Raw genomic sequence first — 18,789 nt, 5'->3', positions numbered from 1 at the left:
CTAACCCATTTCAGCAGCAAGAATTAGAAAGAGAAATTCAATTTAAAATCACCCTAGGCAATATAAAATACTTATGAATCTATCTGCTGAGACAAACACAGGAACTATATGAACACAACTACAAAACTCTTTCCACACAATTAAAACTAGATCTAAACAATTGGAGAAACATTAATTGCTCATGGGTAGGACAAGCTAGCATAATAAAAATGATAATCCTATTCAAACTTATTTACTTAGTTAGTGCCATCCCATCGAACTACCAAGCAATGTTTTTAGTGAATTAGGAAAAAAAAAACCATAACAAAGTTCATTTGAAAGAGTAAAAGATCAAGAATATCCAGGGAAATCATGAAAAAAAAATGCGAAGGAAAATGGCCTAGCAGTATCAGATCTCAAACTATACTATAAAGCAATGGTCATCAAACCAATTTGATACTGGCTAAGAGACAGAAAGGAGGATCAGTGGAATAGACTTGGGGTAAGTGACCTCAGCAAGACAGTCTATGACAACCCAAAGATCCCAGCTTTGGGGACAAAAATCCACTATTCGATAAAAACTGCTGGGAAAATTGTAAGATAATATGGGAGAAATTGGGTTTGGATCAACATCTCACATCCTATGCCAAGATTAACTCAGAATGAGTGAATGACTTGAACATAAAGAAGGAAACTATAAGTAAATTAGGTGAACACAGAATAGTAAGTATACTTGTCAGATTTTGGGAAAGGAAAGATTTTAAGACCAAGCAAGAGTTTTAAAAAATTACAAAAAATAAAATAAATAATTTTCATTACATTAAATTAAAAAGCTTTTGTACAAACAGAACCAATGCAACCAAAATTAGAAGGGAAGCAACAAATTGGGGAAAAAATCTTCATAACAAAAACCTCTGATAAAGGTCTAATTTCTCAAATTTACAAAGAGCTAAATCAATTGTCCAAAAAAATCAAGCCATTCCCCAATTGCTAAATGGGCAAGTGACATGTATAGACAATTTTCAGATAAATAAATCTAACCTAGTAATAAGCACATTAAAAAGTGTTCTAATTCTCTTATAATCAGAGAGATGCAAATCAAAAACTCTGAGGTACCACCTCACACCTAGCAGATTGGCTAACATGACAGCAACTGAAAGTAATGAATGCTGGAGGGGATGTGACAAAGTCAGGACATTAATGCATTGCTGCTGGAGTTGTGAATTGATTCAACCATTCTGGAAGGCAATTTGGAAAAAAAAGGTGATTTGCACAGGGTCATACAACTAGAAAATGTCTAAAATTCAAATTCTTCTGATTTAAGTCTAAAGATTTCCACTACATCATGGGTGTGTGTGTGTGTCTGTCTGTCTGTCTGTTTTCATCATTGTATTTGGGATATTTGAGATAATTCAGTTTAGGTTCCTGACATAATGTTCCAAAGCAAAGGCAATTAATGTTGGACAAATCATTTCAAGCTGTAATTTCCTCATCTATAAAATTATATATTTCTCTACATTGTTGATCTTAAAGTACAGAAATGAAAGCATCGCTACTATTCAGTTTGTCAGTAGTTCCCACATGGGCTTAGTTGGTAAAAAGCTTTTACAGGAAACAATTTGCAACCTATTTAAAGACTTCAAACACACCCACTTAACTGCATACACTACTTCCTGAAAAAACTTTCTTGGGCTGGAAAAGGAGCTGGTTATATAAAAACTGAGCATGTGATCCCCTGAAGGCTTGAATCTTGAGCAAGTCACTCTTCTTGACATTTCTTGGGAATAATCCTGCCATGACATTCCATGCTTGGTGTTGTATTAGCCTGGGCTGGTTCCATATGCTGAAGTATCTTTGAAGAAACTGGCATTTTCTGGACGTTCTTGATGCTTCTGTTCTTGGTCTTCCTTGAATGATCTAGTCCTGAGAAATAAGGCAAAATCTTTGGCTCATCTTTCAAACTCCCTCAACAGACCTCTCATGAGAGCACTAAATGTTGGATGTTGTAATGGGAAGAGGAACAGAGATAACAGGTAGGAACAGAATTTAGAGTTTGGGAAGCAAAAAGAAAGAAAGCAAAAATTGGGGGGGGGGCAGTTTAGAAAGCACTAGTTCTAGAGGTAGAAGACAAATTCTATTATCTTAGGAATAAAATGTGAGAGCCAGGAAATAAAATTATGTTATAGAAAAGAAAAGAATAAATTTCTATGCTTTTTGTGAGGAATAGAAGGTAATGGCAGAAAACTTTGCTTAATTGAAATCTTTAAGGAAGGAGAATGAAGCCTTTTCATTTGCAGATACTTCCTCTTAGAAGGCAGAAACTTTAGACTCTCCCCAAAAGCCCTTTCGTCACCTTACCTAATGATTAATTTTGTTTTAATTCTACATTTAACAAATATCAAAAATAGATTAGCATTTCCATATACAAAGTAGAACAGAGGATAGTATATGAAGTCAGTAAGCTCTATTACATCTGGCTTGTTTCTTTGTATTTTCAATACATTTTGTTCAAAGCTATCACATTTCTGCTTGTCCATTTCCCTCTGAACTTTGTTCTTTTCCACCCTATGAATTTTAAAAATGTTTGAATGACCCTTTTCCTTTCTTTTCTTCTTCTTCTTTCTTTCTTTGTTTCTTTCTTCCTTCTTTCCTTTCTTTCTTTCTTTCTCTCTTTTTCTTTCTTATCAGAGATATTATGAATCTCTCATTTCTCTGTCAGAAGGTGGGTAGCATGCTTCAGCTTCAATCCTCTGAAATCATGTTTGGTCATTGCTCAAGTCAGTCAAATCTTTCAAAATTTTACAGGGTTGATTTTATTGCATAAACAGTTCACCAGCTCCTGATCATTTCATGAATCATTAGTTCATACAAGTCTTCCCAAGGTTAAAACTTTCCCTTTTAGATTGTCTGCCCTTTGATCCAGCCATAGCATTGCTGGGTTTGTACCCCAAAGAGATAAGGAAAAAGACTTGTACAAGAATATTCATAGCTGTGTTCTTTGTGGTAGCAAAAAAATTGGAAAATGAGGGAAAGCCCTTCAATTGAGGAATGGCAGAACAAATTGTGGTATCTGTTGGTAATGGAATACTAAATTGTGCTCAAAGGAATAATTAACTGGAGGAATTCCATGTGAACTGGAATGACCTCCAGGAATTGATCCAGAGTGAAAGGAGCAAAACCAAGAGAGCATTATACACTGTGGTACAATAGAATGTAATGGACTTCACCACTGGTGGCAATGCAGTGATCCTGAACAACTTGGAGGAATCTAAGAGAAAAAAACACTATTCACATTCAGAGGAGAAACTGTGGGAGTAGAAACGCAGAAGAAAGGCAATTGCTTGAATACATGGGTTGAGGGGATGTGGTTGGGGATGTAGACTCTAAATGATCACCCTAGTGCAAACATCAACAACATAGAAGTGGGTTTTGATCAAGGACACATGTAATACCCAGTGAAATCGCACGTAAACTACAAGAAGAGTGGGGGCAGGGGAAGGAGGGAAATGATATGATTCTTTTAGCCAAGAAATGGTGTTATAAATTGACTAAATTAATTTAAATTTTTAAAAAAAACCTTTCCCTTTTAGGGACATTGAGGTGGCTTAGAGAATAGAGAGATAGGCTTGGAGATGGGACGGTTGAGGTTCAAATATGGCCTTAGAAACCTCCTAGCTGGGTGACCCTGAGCATATCACAGTGCCTAGCCCTCACCTCCCTTTTGCTATGGAACTGATACTTAGTGTCAGTTCTAAAACAAAAGATTAGGGTTTTTTTAATTTTCAAAAACTCTCCCTTTTATAAGTCTTTACAACAAATAATATTTCATTATATTCATTTATAATATGAATATTCAGCCAATCTTCAGTTTATGGGTCATTGTTTTTTTAAATTAACTAATTTGTTGATTGGTTACATTAAAATTCCTAGTTATCTTACCCCTTCTCTCCACTCCCCACACCATAAAAGGCATCACCTGACCAAAAAAAAAATTATATATATATAAATTATGTCTTCCATATTCTTATTTAGCAGTTCTTTCTCTGGAGGTAGACATTCACAAGTTATTCTTCAAATATTAATTATGTAGCTGTAGATAATGTTCTCTCTTTTTTTTTAAACTCTTTACATTAACTTTGATCTTAAAATCAGTGCTATCTATTGGCTCCAATGCAGAAGAATGATAAGGGCTAGACAATAGAGGTTAAGTGACTTACCCAGGGTCACACAGTTAGGAAGTGTCTGGTGCCAGATTTTAACTTAGACCTCCTGTCTCTGGTCCTAACTCTCAATCCCCTGAGTCACCTATCTGCCCCCATATAATATTCTCTTGGTTCTATTCATTTCCTTCTTCATTATTTCATACAGGTCTTTCCTAGTTGTTTGTTGGTTTTGTTTTTTTTTTTTACTAACCAGTCCATCCTTTCTTATGGGGCACTCAGTTTTAATAAAAATGTGCTACCATATATTTTGCTATAACAAAGAGTATTGCTATCAATATTTTTGTACAAATGGCCCATTTGTCTTTATGTCTCTGCGTTTAATCTCTTTGGACTAAATGCCTAGTAATGGTATTTCTGGGTCAAAGAAAATGCAGTTTAGTGACTTTGGGGTGTAATTCCAAATTGCTTTCCAGAATGACTATAGATTCATTTTGTTTTAATTCTACATTTAACAAACAACAAATTTAACCAAATACTAATTCATAGTTTTACCAATAGTCGATTAATGTGACTAATCAACAACTCTACCACTACTCCCACACCAATAATTGTCATTTTCATCAGTCTTAAGGGCATGAAATGGAATGTCAGTTAGTGATTTGGAGCATTCAATTCAAATGCCCATTAATAGATTGGATTCATCCCCTATTGTTTGTATATATTTGCATTAGTTTCCTACATTTCTTTTATATCAGACATTTATCAGAGAAATTTGTTGCAAAAACTTTTCCTAATTAAAATGTTCCCTCTTAATTGCAACTGAATTGCTTTTGTTTACACAGAAGTTTTTTTATTCTGATAGATATGGAAATTCAATGGGAGACATCTAGTAGGCAATTGGAGGTATTAAACCAGTGCTATACAATTTTAGTTAGTTTAGTAATTAAAGTCTACAGCTCAGGAAAGGATTGAGGATATATGTGTGTGTGTGTGATATGTATATATACATATATAAGTTTTGGAATTATCTGGTTAGGGATGATAATTGATCCCATGGGAATTGATGATATCACCAAGAGAGAAAATTTATAGAATGAACAGAAGAAAGTCCAGGACAGGGCCTTTGGTGATACATGCACATGGTAGATAGGAAGAAGTAAGTGTGTCCAGGAACTTGTAGTCAAAAGTGAGGAAAAATAGATGAATGAGTAAATAATTTAATAATTTCTTTTTTGTGCAAAACATTGTGCTAAGTATGGGGAAAAGAAATAGAAAAGTTGGTGGTCCTGCTTTCAAGGAGCTTGTATTCTAACTGGGGAAACAACATACGGAAAAGTCCCATTGTCCTTAAGGTGCAGAAGCAAAGCATATGCCTCTTCTTTAATGAAATTTCTACTAATAAAATCATATCTGTTTCTGATGTCGAATTATTTGACAGTGTCAAAGACTTTAGTAGGTTGGTAGGTTCAGTGAGCACAAATGAAAAGTTTGCTTTGTTTTGTTTTGTTTTTTTTAAATGAGGAAGAAGAGCATTTTCTTTCTTTTTTTAACTTTTAACTTTTGTCTTAGAATTGATACTAAGTATTGGTTCCAAGGCAGAAGAGCAGTAAGAACCAGGCTATTAGGGTTAAGTGACTTGCCTAGGGTCACACAGCTAGGAAGTGACTGGGGCCATATTTGAACCTAAGCCCTCCCTTCTCCAGGGCTATCTCTCTATCCACTGGGCCACCCACATGCCTGAGAAGAGCATTTTCACAGGTCTTGAGAAAGGTTGCAGTGGATAAGAAAAGTCTGAAGATGAAGAAAAGAGAAGGAATTAATCAACAGCATAACAAATTATATGCAAGTCACTATGATCCAATCTGTGAATACAAAGAAAGAAACAAATAGACCCTGTGGAAATGAACTTTTTAACCATTATTTTAGCAGAACTACTGTTTTTTAGAAAAGACTTTGGACGAACCAATCACAGACCTGAACTGAAGACCAAAGTTTTACTCTTACCTATTTCCTATGACTGCTTAAGTCATGGGTCTTTATTTCTGAACTTAGGTCAGAAATCAGGTGGTCTGTATTGGGTTAAGTTTTGAAATCCCTCTCTCTTGTTAATTATTGAACTTTTCTGGTCCCAATGAATTCTAGCTGGCCTAAAAAAATATTATGAGAAAGGGAAGAAATTGGATCTGATATCTTTAGCTGCCAAGCAAGAATATCTGGTTTGCTGTCCAAAAACATCTGAGCCATTATCTTGTATCTGAACTGGAATAATGAACTCTTTTTAGTCCCATCAGAAAAAAAATGAGGTTCATTGCTAGTCTCTATTACCAAATTTCCAACCAATCATGTTGTTCCCTGCACTTCATCTAGTGTAACTAATCATTTTTGTACTTAATCCCATAATGTCATTTACCCTGCTCTAAGCAATGTGCGATCCCCCTTCCCTTTCCCTTTGTGATTTTTAGTTTTAAAAGCCCCTGTGCTATAAGAGGACTCAGTCTACTTGCAGTTTCCCAATGTATGCATCCTCTGGCCCTGTCCATATGAAAGATGTAATTTTATAGACTCTGACTTCTCTGGTTTATTCATTCTGAGTCTGAGGTCTACCTTAATTAGATGCTGATCTCTGTTTGAGTCTGGAGTCCTGACTCTTCTGGCTTATTTATTTTGAAATGGAGTTCCTATCTCCTATTCTGGGTCAGGAATTGATAGCCCTCATTTCAAGGAACTTATGATCCTATGCAAATAAAGCTATTACGAGGAAGAATGAGTTATGTGAAAAGAAGAGTTCAAAAGAAAAATGTGAAGTCAAATTGGACCTTACAAGAAATGAAACACTTCAATAAACAGATCTGCCAGTACATTTATGACATGAGGAAAAGACCCATAAAGAAATACAAAATATCAGAGCAGAGCAAGATCAGGGGATTAAAGAAGTACAATTCGATTGGAAGGTAAATTATATGAAGGGGAGGAGCATTAGTAAGAATCATTAATACAACAATGTATTCAATAAAAGGTACAGTAAATATATCATAGCATGCATAAATTGTATAAACTTTAACCTTTATCTCCCAAGAAATCCTCTGACTAGCAGGTTAGATATTCAAAGTAAGGCTACTATTCTGGTTGGGGCTCTAAACATAACCCCAAGGAATTAGGAGTGCTATAATTCATAAGCCCCAATCCAGTATATTTGCCCCAATATTAATCATGTTAATAATACTAAATTAATCATTACCCCACTATCATTCACCAGTATTTCCTCAATATTATCTAACTACCAATATCATTTTGACCATTCATTTCTCTTCAATATCAATTAATAATTAAAATTGATTAGGTTTTTCCACAGGAATCTTGCCTGAGAAAATATAGGAGAAACCAAAATATTAATGCATCCTCCTCAAACAAAGGCATACCAACCAGTCAACCACTTTGGGGAAAATTAACTCAAACTTGAAGTGGTAACTACCAAATATTCACCCTATAATTTTTAGTTTGGGGTGACACCAGTCACATTATGAATGAGTTATTCCTTGACTTATAGTAGGATAATACTTGTTGCTGGGTTATTTCACTGCTAAGTGGGGTCAAAGAGGTCATTCCACAGGGCTAGGACTTCACTGAGTGCTATTCCTGGATCTCTGATGGCTTTCCTGAGTTTTTGAAGTCATTCACCCATAAGATTAATACACACAGAGAAAAATAACTATAGATGCTATATGGGGAGATAAAGCAGAGGCACCTACTACCTCTTTCTCCACTTAAAGGCTTATAGAATTACTTTTTCCTCATTCAAAAGCTCCCAAAAGGAGAAAAAGAGAGAAACAGTCAGAGGCAGAGAGAACTTTTGTCTGTGCCTTTGGATACACATTCAGTTCTGGCTCAGAAGTCAAGGTTTTTGTCACCATTCAGTAAGCCAGTAAGACATAGTCATAGAGTACTGTATGGAATACAGGAGGCAAAACCTTGTCCTTACTTCCCTCATTTCCAGAAACAGGCTCACCAAAGCTCTGTGAGTGGTCTATACCAGATAAATAATATTATGCATGTCTACCTTTACAGGTAGGAGCTTAGACTCTAGTACTGGAAGGGACTTTGGAGACTGCCTAGTAAAATTTCTTTTTTTTTGTTCATTTTTAATAGATGAAGAAATTGAAGCCTAGAGAAAAGAAGCAACTTGTTCAACCATACAAGCAGTATCTGGTAAAGTTTGAACTTGAACCTAGATCATCTGATTCAAAATTCAGTGCAATTATCCCATGATTTTTAGAGGTGTCAACACTTTAAATAAATAGAGGAATCCTTTTGGAACATTAAGTTTTCATTTTATATTATAATAATAATTTACCTTCATAGTTTTCAATACAGTTTCTTACACTTAACAGGTATTTTATTTGATCTTTGACAATTCTGTGATGAAACTAAAACACAGAAAAGTTATGTAAGTGTCACATATCTACTGGGTGGCAGAGCCAGAACTTGACTGCCATGCCTGTATTCATTTGCCATGTGGCGTATATTGGAGATATATAGATATGCATACACATACACACATATGATTGATAGGGGCTCCATATTGTAAATAATATGCTGAACTCTAGGATACATAGGACTAATGTTTTAAAGTAATATATATGTCTTACTTATTTTATTTGGCCCTCCCTCAAAGACTATAAATAATATTACTATATCTTTAGGGGTCAAATGGAATATACTGGTAAAAAGAGTTTATGCTAACAATTGGATATTAGTTTAAAAAATGTCTTGCTATGAAGTACCTATCATACCTGTGGAATCAGGGATATTGTATATGTTTATCTGTGATTAATAAAGAATCTATGGAGAAAAAGAAATGAATATGATGAAACTTTTATTATCAAGTGTTATTTTATATTATTATATATTATACCAATATTTTGACATGTTTATATTATTATATATTGCATATCTATATAAAACCTGTAAAGTATTTTTTTTAATCATAGAGAGAATTCTACAAAGCCTATGAGGAATTAGCAAGTACTGTGTGTTTTGGAAATACTTTTTCCTGTGATTCCTAAGGCAAGAAAAATGACTTATTTTCTAAGGAGAAATATTCATTACCTTAATCAGTATCAAGAATAAGCTAATTAGTTTGGAACTGTTTTCAGACAAGTGAAGAGGAGCCATCTATTGTTATACTGAAGGTTTCAGGTAACCCTGGCTCTGAACTTCCATTTGGCAAAATATTGTAATTGTATATATATACATACATATGTATATATATACACACACATATATATATGTCTACATACCTCTGTGTTTATTAGATTTCATTTGTTAATAAAAGATACATTTGGGAATTTCAATATTTATAGATATATATAACTAAAAATTAATCAGAAAGTATTTGTTAATCATATACTATGTTCTGGAAATTATGCTAAGCAATGAATAAGTAAGTACATAGAATGGAACAATTCCTATTTATAATGAGCTTGAATTCTAACAGGGGAGGAAAGCATATGTATGTATGTGTGTGTGTGTGTGTGTGTGTGTGTGTGTGTGTGTGTGTATTATATATATTATGGGGGGAGAGAGAGATTATAAATACAAAGTGAATAAATATAAAGCACTTTAAATTTCAGGAGTGGAGAGTACTAGTAATTTCAGGGACCAAGAAAGGGTTCATGCAAAAGATGGCATTTGAGCTTCAGCCTAAAGAAAAAAAGAGATTTTATGAAGTGTAAGTAAGAAAGGAGAATATTATAAAAATGGGACAGTCAACACAAAGGCTAACCTAGGCCAACTTGGGTAGTTCATGGACTATAGGATGTGGAGTGGTATCCAATGAAATTGGAAAGACTGGTTGGGCCATGTTATATATGACTTTAAGCAAAGGAATTTGCATTTTAGCTTAGATGAAATAGAAAGCCACTCGAGTTGATTTAACAGAGAAGTCATATGATGACTTTTATACTTGAGAAAAATTACTTTGGTAGTATGTAGGATAGACTGGAGTGGTGAGAAACTTAATGCAATTAGGAAGATGTGGTAATAATCTAGGCAAGAGGGGCAGCTAGGTGACTCAGTGGATAGAGAGTCAGTTCTTAGAGAAAGGAGGCCCTGGTTTCAAATCTATTCTCAGATACTTCCTAGCTTTGTTACTCTGGGCAAATCACTTAGCCCCCATTGCCTATCCCTTACTGCTCTTCTGCCTTAGAACCAAGGATTTAAAATAATAATAATAGTAATGATCAAGGCAAGAGGTAATGAGGGACAAGGAAGTGAAAAGATTAGATAAAAGAGGAGTTGTAAAGTACTTATTGGGAAAGGAGGTTTCTCTAGTTCATTAAATAACCATTAATTAACTGGGTGTGGGAGAATCTAGCAAATTAATAAAAAATCATAAGCTTATTAATTAGAAGGAAAACATGCATTCATACCCTGAGATTGCCAAAGAGTTTGAGATAATAATTAAATACATAGCAACAAGTCAAGTGACAGGCAGCGGGAAAACTCCAAAAAATCTTGCCATATGAGGGGGGTTTATCCTCCAAACTGCTACATATTTATCATGTCCTTTCAGATTGCCAGAGATATGGATAATGGGAAACCTGTTGATCAAGGTGGAAATCCTCTAGTAAATCCTCCTCCATACTCAGGGCATTAACCAGAGACTGATTTGAACTATGACTGACATGCCAGAAGACATAGCCAGAGAAAAATGAATTTAAGAAAAGGAGTTTAGAAGAGCAGAAGTGATAGAAAGCCACGGAAGTAAAAGAGTAGTAATAACAAGGCTTAGCAGCACCATGATTAAGCTCACATAAAGAGGCAGACACAAGACTGTTAATGTTTAACATCTCCTTTTTCCTCCTTAACATTCCTCTTTCTTCCTAGAAAAGGCTTCTCTTATTGCCCAAACTATGTGTCTTGAGAATTTATTTTGGGAGTAGTTAGGTGGTGGCAACACGGAATCTAGAAACCTCAAACTTGTAGCCTAGTAAGATCTGATGAACCCCAAGTTTTAGGATTAGATTGTAAATTGGAGACCCCAAAGTTTGTACTTGTTCCTGTGAGAATCCACCCTGAAGGAAATCTCAGGCTAGCAGCTTCAGACTGAATAATGGACCCTAAGGTAAATGACAATCCCAATTAGGTGGAGCTAAGCATAAGCTAAATGACTTTTTGCCTTAGAAGTTTCCCCATTGTACCACATCCCCCTTTTGGAGATCAAACTCAGGACCTTCAGTTTAGAAGACTGACACACTGCACTAAAGTGTCACTTAACTTTTGCTTAGCTCCACCTAACTGGGATTGTCATTTACCTTGGGTTCCATTATTCAGTCTAAAACTATGAGCCTAAGATTCCCTCCAAGGTGGATTCTCACAGGAACAGGGAGGGAACAAGTACAAACTTGGGGTTTAGGGTTACAATCTAGTTCTAAAACTTGGGGTTCATCATATCTTACTAGGCTACAAGTTTGGGGTTTCTAGATTTCATGTTGACAGTGGTCCAGTGGATTGAGAGCCAGACTTAGGGATAAGAGGTCTGGGTTAAAATCTGATCTTAGATACTTCCTAACTGTGTAACTGGGAAACCACTTAACCCCAATTGCCTAACCTTTAACCTCTTGTGCCTTGGAACTGATATTCAGTATTGATTTCTAAGACAGAACATAGGGCAACAATGGACAACTTTTAAGAGATGGAGTGCCAGACCCCACCCCACCCCACCCCACCCCCACCCCTGACCAAATGCTGTGTCCATGCCCCCCCCTGAAACCACATGCTGTGCCCCTTCACCCACTGGGTGCAGGCAGCCCCTGCTCCCCCACCTTACTCCACCCAGGGGAGGGAGGAAGCCCTCCCATTGGACTACTGGTTGGGGGGTAGGGGGTTATGTAGTCAGGATTGGGGAGAGGGAGAGGTGAGGGTCTCAACTCTGCTCCTCTTTTTTTATGTGAGCTATGATCCCCTCAAACCAAGGTCCTCTCCAAAGTGGAAAATGAGGGGAATTTGAAAATTTCAAAATATACCCTCTAGCCACTCTTCAAGGAAACAGAAGTCATTTCAAATGCACGGTTTTATTGATAGAGAAAGAGAAAAAGGTGGCCAAGGGGGGAAAAAAAGGCAAAAAAGCCCCAGCTTACAGGAAAACCCCTCATTTTTAGGAAAATATAACCCTTGGGTTAAATGACATCATCCTGACACATTGACCCAATCAAGCCTTCCTGAGATGGGTATTCTTCAAATTAACCTTTTTAGCAAAGGGTCAAGGGTTGAAGTCAGGTTTCAATCTGCATGCAGGTCTACTTGGGAGATTGCTACCTTACAAGCTTCTAGCCTACCTTTCTCCCTCAGGCAGGCACCCCTTTGAATGCAAATTGAATAGGCTGGGTCAGGGGTTTAAGAATGTAAATTAAAGCAGCCCAAATTTGCTTGTGAAAGAAACCGGGGAATGGCAGAAGAGGCTATTAGCCTAGCCTTGGGTTTATAAAACTTATTCCTAAATCACTAGACTACAGTTCTGAACATTTTAGAAGTACAAAGTCAAAAGACACTTTCAAAAAACTCAAAAATACTTTGTATAGTAAAGACACTGGCTGCTTCTGTCTCATTCAGGCCAAAAGTAATTAAGAGGCCATTGTATCCTTTTTTTTTTTAATAAAACCCTTACCTTACTCTTGGAGCTCCAAGGCAGCAGAGTAGTAAGGGCTAGGCAATGGGGGTTAAGTGACTTGACCAGGGTCATGTGGCTGGAATGTGTCTGAGGCAACACTTGAACCTAGGACCTCACATCTCTAGGCCTGACTCCTAATCCACTGAGCCACCCAGCTGCCTGAGAGGCCATTGTATTCTGGATGAAATGGAGCAATACTGTCCTGCAAGGGATGCTGTCTTGAAGAGATCTGCTTATTAACTCCTACTGGGAAGAGGGGGAAGAGAGCAACCCAGCTGTGCTTCCTTCTGGTGTTTTAGTTAGGAACTCTAGCAAACTATGTGCTACAGGTACAGGTGCACTCCGTCCTTGGCATGTGTGCCCACAGAAAGGTCTATGCATGTCATCCCTGGCATGCATGCCATCGGTTTACCATCACAGGCATGGGGGAGGGGATTTTTTTTAAAGTGTTGATTTTGAGGGGCAGATAGGTGACACAGAGGATAGAGTGTCAGGCCTGGAGACAGGAGGAACTGAGTTCAAATTTGACCTGAAACTTGACTAGCTGTGTGACCCTGAGCCAATCACTTATCCTCAATTGCTAGCCCTTGCCCTTTTGCCTTAGAGTTGTTACTAGGACAGAAGATAAGGGTTTTAAACAACAACAACAAAAAGTTTGTTTTCTTTCTAGCTGTTATTTGAAAAGTCACTTTCCATAAGATAAAATGTGATTAATTACTGCATTACTGAATAAATCAGGTCAACAAGCATTTATTAAGCACTCACCATGTATCTTTTACTGTGCTAAGGATTAAGGATACAAATACAAGGCAACCCCCACCTCCAAAAAATAAAAAAAAAGCAATCCCTTGTCACAAAGACCTTACATACACAAAGAAGAAATTAAGATACACACAAGAATAAAGAACACATTAAAAGGAGTTGAGGAGGAGTTTTGATATAGGTTCTTCTCCTTTGGGAACATTATGGTAAATTCTTGAGAGTCAGAAGAAGAATGAAATGTGATTAATTTAGACCTTTCCTCAAAATGGAGGTTTCCAGAAGAACTCACTAATGCAAGAAGGGGTTACAAGAGCAGAAAGATGTTCCAAGGTAGAAGGTAGCTCAGGCCTTAGTAACTAGATCTGGAGAGTCAGAAATAGAATAGAAAAAGGACTTAAAAGTTATTGATTTATTATTCAAGTAAAATTGGGAAAGAAAATAGAGAGAGAAAAACTCTGCAGACAGACAGAGAAATAGGTATTTGTGTGTGTGTGTTTTAACTACTGTGATATTAATTCACTAGAGCCAAGCAGGTTCTTATATTTGCTTGGATGAGTACTCTCTGGCATGGGGAGGTGAGAGGGTAGTATTAAGATACTTTTTTATCTTCCAAAAGCATTGTGGAAAAAATGGATCTAGATTGTCTTAGACAAGTGAGTCAGAGGGAAGGATGTGAGTCCTCCAGGACTGTAGCTGAGCTGAGGGAACTGGTAGAAAGAAAACCACACCCAAAGGCACCACAAAAAAAGTGGTTACTTAAAGGCGTGGGGGGAGAGAAAAAGGAAGCAACTAACCTTATCAACCCAATCCCTCTCTGTCTCTGTCTCTGTCTCTGTCTCTGTCTCTGTCTCTGTCTCTGACTCTATCTTTGTCTCTGTCTCTCTGTGTCTCTGTGTCTCTCTTTCTCTCTCTCTCTCTCTGTCTCTCTCTCTGTGTCTCTGTCTCTGTCTCTCTCTGTCTCTCTCTGTCTCTCTCTGTCTCTCTCTGTCTCTGTCAATGTCTCTCTCTCTCTCTCTCTCTCTCTCTCTCTCTCTCTCTCTCTCTCTCTCTCTCTCTCTCTTTTTCCACAAAGACCTGAGTTCAAAGCCAACCTCAGATACTAGCTGTATGAACCTGAGCAAGTCATTTAATCTGTTTGCCTCAGTTTCCTCAACTGTAAAATGGAGATAATAACAGAATCAAATAAGATTATATTTGTAAAGCATTTAGTACAATGCCTGGCATGTAATCAATATATAAATGCTTATTCTTATCTATACTTTATATAGTGGAAATCTGCATTCAAAGTCAGAAAAGTGGGATTTAAATACCATTTTCCTACTTACTGTATGGCAAATTATTTCTCTTCTCTGAACCTCAGATATTGATTTATCAGTTACCTTGAACCTTCAAAAGTTTGCAAAGATGACTTTATGATAACAACATAATTTCTTTTCAGGCATTTTTCATGAATGACCATTTTTGCTTTGTCCAGCAGGAAAGACAAGCCCAGGGAAGGTCACTGACCTGAAATTCCTGCTACCCTCTATGGCCTCATCTAACTTCTCTGAGAACATCTGCAATGTGTCCTATGAAGAGAGCAAGCTATTCCTGAGTGTGATGTACAGCAGTGTCTGTGCACTGGGCATTCCCACCAATTGTTTCACTGCCTGGCTCTCCCTCTTGCAGGTGCTGCAGGGGAATGTGTTAGCTGTATATCTCTTCTGCTTAGCCATCTGTGAATTGCTTTATGTGACAACCTTACCCTTCTGGATTATTTATATCAGGAATGATCACAAGTGGACAATGGGTTTTCAGACCTGTAAGATAATTGCCTATGCATTTTTCTGTAACATCTATGTCAGCATTTTATTTTTGTGTTGCATTTCTTGTGATCGTTTCATTGCTGTGACATATGCCTTGGAATCCAGAAGATACAGAAGCCTAAAAACAGCTAGGTCCATTTCAATAGCAATCTTTTTTATTGTGGGGTTAGTTCACTATCCAGTTTTTAAAATAGAAGAAGATCAAACTTGTTTTGAAACCCTTCCAGTAAATAAGGAAATAGCTGGTTATTATTACTCTCGCTTTGTAGTAGGGTTTGCCATTCCTCTCTCCATTATCATTTTCACAAACTACAAAGTTTTTAGGAGTATCAAGATGAGTCCAAGCCTGAATGCGAGCCAGAAGGCCAAAGTGAAATATTTGGCTCTTTCTATAGTTATCATTTTCCTGGTCTGTTTTGCTCCCTATCATGTGGTACTTCTTGTTAAAGCTATAGCCTTTTCCTTTTATAAAGGCGAAAAGAAGAAAATGTGTGCTTTTGAAGCCAAGATGTATACCACTTCAGTGATATTCCTGTGCCTGTCCACTTTCCATAGCATAGCAGACCCTTTCATCTATGTGCTAGCCAGTGAAAACTGCAGAAAGGAACTATACCGTATTCAAAAAGGATGGAAAAGAAGGTCCACAAAGACTGATAGTACCAACCGAAAGCATTCGAAGTCAATGGAGGAGTTAACACCAAAACCTGAAAACTCATCAGCTTTCTAGTGCCCCACATTCTGGAGTGGTATGACCAGATATCTGTGACTGTTTATTTTTTAAGAAGCATGCTGCTGAAAAAAGCGAGACCATGGCATTTTCTTCACAGCACCTAAAGAACTGGGTTCTGTTTAATGCTGTATTTTTTTTCATGGATTGTTTTCTACCTTACAATGTCCACAAAACAGTAAGGATCACTACAGTAGACTTCTGTGATCATCAGAACAATATGCTACTGGGTAAGAGACAGAAGGGAGGATAAATGGAATAGACTTGGGGTAAATGACCTCAGCAAAGCTAGTGTTTGATAAACCTAAAGATCCCAGCTTTTGGGACAAGAACTCACTATTTGATGAAAACTGCTTGGAAAATTGGAAGACAGTATGGGAGAGATTAGGTTTAGATCAACACCTCACACACTATACCAAGATAAATTCAGAATGGATAAATAAAGAGGGAAATTATAAGTAAATTAGGTGAACATAGAATTGTGTATCTGTCAGATCTATGGGAAAGGAAAGAATTTAAGACCAAGCAAGTGATAGAGAACATTACAAAATGCAAAATGAATAATTTTGATTGCATTAAATTAAAAAGATTTTGTACAAACAAAACCAATGCAACCAAAATTAGAAGGGAAGCAACAAATGGGGGGGGGGGGGGAATTATAACCAAAACCTCTGACAAAGGTCTAATTACTCAAATTTATAAGGAGCTAAGTCAATTGTACAAAAAAATCAAGCCACTGACAAATGACAAAAGACAATTGACAAATAGTCAAGGGACATGAATACACAGTTTTCAAATAAAGAAATCAAAACTATCAATAAGCACATGAAAAAGTGTTCTAAATCTCTTATAATTAGAGAAATGCAATCAAAACAACACTGAGGTACCACCTCACACCTAGCAGATTGGCCAATCTGGCATTAAAGGAAGAAAAATGTTGGAGGGGTTGTGGCACTAATGCATTGCTGGTAGAGTTGTGAATTGATCCAACCATTCTGGAGGGTACTTTGGAACTATGCCCAAAGGGCTTTAAAAGAATGCATACCCTTTGATCCAGCAATACTACTACTGGATTTGTACCCCCAAAGAGATAATAATGAAAATTTTTTGTCCAAAAATATTAATAGCTAAGCTCTTTGTGGTGGTAAAATTGGAAAATGGGGGGAGGGGTCCCTCAATTGAGGAATGACTGAACAAATTGTGGTATATGATGGTGATGGAATACTGCTGTGCTGTAAGGAATGATAAACTGTAGGATTCCTATATGAATTGAAAGAACCTCCAGGAAGTGATGCAGAGTGAGATGACCATAACCAAGAAAACATAATACACGGAAAATGAAATATTGTAGAACAATACAATGTAATGGACGTCGCCAATACAAAACAATCCCAAAGGACTTATGAGAAAGATTGCTGTCCATATTGAGAGAAAGAACTGTGGGAGTAGAAACACAGAAGAAAAACAAATGACTTATCATTTGTTTATATGGATATATGATTCAGGGCTTTGGTTTTAAAAGATTGCTCTATTGCAAAATATGGAAATAGGTATGAGTGATAACATTTGTATAACCCAGTGGAAGTACTTATTGAATCTGGGAGTGGGGAGGGAAAAGGGAAGGGAAAGGAAATGAAATATGTAAACATGGAAAAATATTTTAAAATTAAAAAAATCTCAATATGTCCAAAATAAAATTAATTTGTCTTTTCCCCCTAAACCCTCACCACCTCCTACCTTCTTAATTACTGTAGAAGGTAATAGCCTTCTAGGCTATAAGTTTGGGGTTTCTAGATTCCATGTTGACAGTTTCAATTTATTTAAAATACTATAAAAAGTGCTGTTGTAAATATTTTGGTGTATATGGAGTCTTTTTTTTAAATCAGTAACCTCCTTGGGATATGTGCCTAGAAAAGAGTCTAGAAGCAAAAAAGCAAAGACAGTTTGATCACTTTATTTCCATAATTACAAATTGCTTTCTGAAATGGTTATACAAGTTCATTGCGGAGCAAATCTTTTTTTATAAAGATTTTATTTTACCAAAATAAATTGTAATACAATTTTCTACACAAGTTTTCTGAAGTTAAATGACCCAAACTGTTTCCCTCCCTCCCTTCCCTTACCCAGGAGATGGTAAACAATTTGATCTAGTTTTGTAAACCTCAAAATTTCTCAGACTTATGAATGTTAGGTGTTTCCCCCATTGGGGAATCTTCTACTTTAAAAAATTCCCTAGCAGATGGTGAGAACTCTACTTGAGTGTGGGGGCTCCTAGCTATGGGAGTGTCCCTGCTCCACCCTACTTAAGACTGCTTTAGGACAGAAAACGGCTTGCTAAACAATGAAAGTACTTTGATCCATGCTTATGGAAGGGACAGGAAGTTCTTTGAGTCATGACTGTTTTAGAATTGATACAATGGGATACTAAGTACCTATAAAGGTGGGGCAACTTGTAAACTACTTAAACCTAAAAGGGTGATAACTTATTCAGAGGTTTTTTTCTAATGAAATTTGTCAACACAGCAGCATTTTTTCCTGACTTACTAAAGAGATTAAAACTACTCAGCTGTGAATTCAAAATGGGCGGTCCTTTAGAAACATCTACAGTGATTGGTAGATATAAGGACTTAGGGGAGGTGACAGAGGAGATTTTGCCCTTAAAAATAAGAGCTTGGATCTCATTCA

The 18,789-nt window shown here is 36.7% G+C and overlaps 1 protein-coding gene across 1 annotated transcript; it reads left to right on the top strand.

The window, feature by feature from the left end:
* Positions 1-1,682: 1,682 nt before the first annotated feature.
* GPR132 (G protein-coupled receptor 132) lies at positions 1,683-18,274 on the top strand. The gene is made up of 3 exons (XM_007473312.3): positions 1,683-2,012; positions 8,289-8,348; positions 15,050-18,274. Exon 3 carries the CDS (start codon positions 15,100-15,102, stop codon positions 16,102-16,104), a length of 1,005 nt encoding a protein of 334 aa, XP_007473374.1. The 5' UTR covers positions 1,683-2,012; positions 8,289-8,348; positions 15,050-15,099; the 3' UTR covers positions 16,105-18,274.
* Positions 18,275-18,789: the final 515 nt, after the last annotated feature.

This window comes from Monodelphis domestica, chromosome 1 (assembly GCF_027887165.1).
Source record: "Monodelphis domestica isolate mMonDom1 chromosome 1, mMonDom1.pri, whole genome shotgun sequence".
NCBI classification, from domain to species: Eukaryota; Metazoa; Chordata; class Mammalia; order Didelphimorphia; family Didelphidae; genus Monodelphis; species Monodelphis domestica.
This window is presented reverse-complemented; position numbering and strand designations above follow the sequence as displayed.

Bases quoted from the DNA above. Each gene is read 5' to 3' on its own strand.
- GPR132 (XM_007473312.3), top strand. From the start codon at position 15,100: ATGGCCTCATCTAACTTCTCTGAGAACATCTGCAATGTGTCCTATGAA.